Here is a 3,348-nt window from a genome sequence, read left to right on the forward strand (position 1 = left end):
AATATCCTCTGCGACATAAGATACATAGATTAATACAATGGCACATACACAAGCATAGCACAGCAGTGCTCTCCAACCCATTTACCTTGATATCATGTTCCGCATTTCGTTTTCTCTGCATGTTGTCATTTATTACTGTGCATAGCTAATTCGTCCCTTTGTTCTCTGCTGATATCTATCTAGCCATCTTCTGCAAAAAATTCAACTAGTAGACAACAATGACCCCCTTTCCATTAGAATGTCAGATGTTAGGAAAAACAGGGTAAGAAATGATACAACATCAATGCTAACAATAAAAATCTTCCTTTTAGCACAACTTTCGAATAATAGCGGAGCTTAGGGATTTAAACCTACAGCAATGTCTGCAACCCTTAGGTGTTGCGGGTTTTTTTAACCTCATAATGTGCACCATAGGGGCAATGGGGTTCTGACAAATATACATTAACTTCAAGGGTTACAAATACTAAGTTGCTTTGTCCCGTTTCCCTTCTGTGAATCTGTTGATGGTTATAGTCTCTGGCCTTCTCTGAAAACAACAGGGGATACCTCTAGGAAGCAGCCAGTAGGGGCTGATAAAGCAATAGGTTCATGAAAGGTGGAGTTTTGGTCTGTTTTTTAGTTAGGTAGACATAGAGCCATGAACCAAGTGTGAGAAGAAAAAGACCACCCTTTTGTAGGGTGAGAGGAAACTGGAGAAGTTGCTCAGCCTGCTGGGATTTAATATATAGATCCAATAAAACAGGTACCATTCAGAAAAACTCTTCGAGACGCCAGACTTACTGCTTCAGTTGTTGCTGTGACAAGATGCATGAAGCTACATGACCCAAAAGTTAGGAAGATGGCAAAGCCTGCGCCATAGACCAATTAAACATTTTGGGTAAAGATGTTCCTCGCGTCTGGAAGCCTGAAATCAAAGCTGGAGAAAAGACTCCTCAATCCTAAAGCCACAACCGTCACCAAGTGCTGACTCTAATCACAAGAAAGACCTGGGGGGTTTGCTGCTATTTCAAGAGGAATAGACCATCCACTGGTCCTGGTCAGTGGAAAGCTTGTAACTACGGTAGAGCAAACACATGCAGGAAGCAATAGAGCTAATTTGAAAATATGACTAGAACTACAGCATCTTACACTTAAAATCTACACACTAGAATTGAAGTATAGAAAAAAAAGTGCATTATAACAGGATAAAAGCATTTAAAAAACTGTGGCTATGGACACAGCACATTCCACATATTAAAAAAACCCACCTAAATTTAAAAAAAAAAAAAAAAAATCTTAATATCATATCACATCTGAGCTCTGAACATCTGGACAGCATCCAATGCATTCCTTAATCTGACTATTCTGGATTTTGAAGAAAGAGAACGACAGACTTCCCAAACAAGAACTCACCTGAAGAAAGGGCTATTATCATTCCCAAAAAGAAGAGCTAACATGAACATCCGAACACAGCATCCAGCTGTCTTTCCTTAATGTCTGTAACTCCTCATGGACTCAATAAAAATGTAACATTTTAACTCAGGTCTTAAAACTGCACAAAAGTTAGATGCCTGAGATGAATTTTCTCCCTTTCTGCATTTAATACAGTAACAGGCAGCCACCAGCTTTGAAGACAAATGCACACTACTATTACCCATACACTGCAGCCACTGATCTCCAAAAACAGTCTCCAAACCACCCTAGCTACTCCACATTAACTGCAACTCCACGAAAAGGGGCAACACAACTTCCTACACTCACTACTCCTGTCTCTCTTACCAACGCTCACTTACAGACGGAAGTGCTGCACAGCGTGGCCGCGTTTACAAGAGAAGTATCCGCGCTGTAGAAGACCCACGGTACGCTTTCAAAACCACGTGCCACGGGGCTAGGAAGGATGAATCTTTGAAATATGCTTGTAAAAGGACAGTAGTAATTACACATTCTCTTAACTGTTCGTAAGAACACAAAACACACAAGTCCCAAATTGTTTACAAATTTAATGACTTACAAATCTGCACTTTTCAGTACAACAAACTTAAGGTTTTTTTTAAAAATGATCAAAATTTCAGCATAATAGTTCTGCTAATACATCTATAATTTTTAAAAGAATATTTACAGAACTGTAATGAAAAATAAGACTTAAGCACATGAAAATTTAAGCAGAAAATAGCTTACAATTAAAATGGCAATAAAGTAATATGGCTTCCTGACTGCTGTACTGATCAAGAGAAAAAGGGGGACAAATACTGTTACAAAAAGATTCAATTTTATGTTTGCAGTTTTGCACAAGCACCCCATGGTTTAGGAACCACTACACATAGACAAATCTACTAAAACAAGTATCTAGGCTGTATCTGTAAACACGTTAAAGACATATATTTTGATAATATCATAATTCAGTGATTGCTTTACAAAATCTGAGCTTAAAATCTGAGTGCAAATCAATTCACATTAAAAAACTGCAATTTCAACTACTGAATTGACTTAAAAACTGGTTCTGTGACTGTTAAGACTATTGTCTTGTTCTTGCACTTGTTCTTGTGCTTGATCTTGTCTTCCTGTCCATCCCTCCAGCAGTCCGAGTAGCTCTCACATTCTCTTCACCAAGTTCTTCTTTAGCTTTGTTTCTTTTTCCTTTTTGTAGCGATCTATTTTCATCATTCTCTATTTGTACACAAAAAATTAACTGTAAATTTGTATCATAAATCAAACATTTTATACAAAATTCAATCTTCAGTTACATTGTTTTTAAAGAAAATGTCCCTAATGACTACATTCCAGAGATTACATCTATGAATTCAACAAGCCAGTTACAAACCCCATACTTCTGCGCATCCAATATCCTTTAAGATAGATCCCTGAGGATTTACAGCTATTTCTGAAAGTAGGTTAACATTAATGAGAGCACCAAAACCAATTAGCTACCATTTTAGCTAAAATTCCTTCTACTGATATGTAAAACTAAAACTGAAGAAAAATCCTGCAAAAATGAATATATAGCAACTGTTTTACGGTCCAGATAAAGCTGGAAAGTCAGGCTTTTAACTGTAAACACTAGACGCCTGGGCGAGTATCTCGATAGCACAGAAAAGTTAAGCTGCTCCAACAGATGAGCCTCAGCCCAAGTGCCACACAGAAACCGTCACTACAATCCATGTGGGAAAAGATGACCTTCCAGGAAGAGAAAATCCAGGCAGGTAGTAAAGCATCAGAAGAGATCGATCATTTGGCAAGTACATAGTATCAGGAAGCAGGAACTAGCAAGTGTGTAAAGGGAAACAAAAGAAAACTCAATAAACGAAGACAGATACATGGCAAAATAGATGTACATGTTATATGAGGATAAGCACATGCAATAGAAAAGGG

General features: G+C 37.8%; 1 protein-coding gene across 1 annotated transcript in view; it reads right to left on the reverse strand.

The window, feature by feature from the left end:
• Positions 1-2,494: 2,494 nt before the first annotated feature.
• The window catches only part of MKI67 (marker of proliferation Ki-67), a gene marked incomplete at its 5' end in the record, with an annotated part of 17,493 nt that continues 16,639 nt past the window's right edge, over positions 2,495-3,348 (reverse strand). Inside the window, one exon of the mRNA XM_009581505.1 lies at positions 2,495-2,646. Within this exon, the coding sequence (XP_009579800.1) occupies positions 2,495-2,646 (152 nt within the window). The remainder of the gene's footprint in view (positions 2,647-3,348) is intronic.

The sequence above is a fragment of the Fulmarus glacialis genome, unplaced genomic scaffold, assembly GCF_000690835.1.
Source record: "Fulmarus glacialis isolate BGI_N327 unplaced genomic scaffold, ASM69083v1 scaffold9907, whole genome shotgun sequence".
In the NCBI taxonomy this organism is placed as follows: domain Eukaryota; kingdom Metazoa; phylum Chordata; class Aves; order Procellariiformes; family Procellariidae; genus Fulmarus; species Fulmarus glacialis.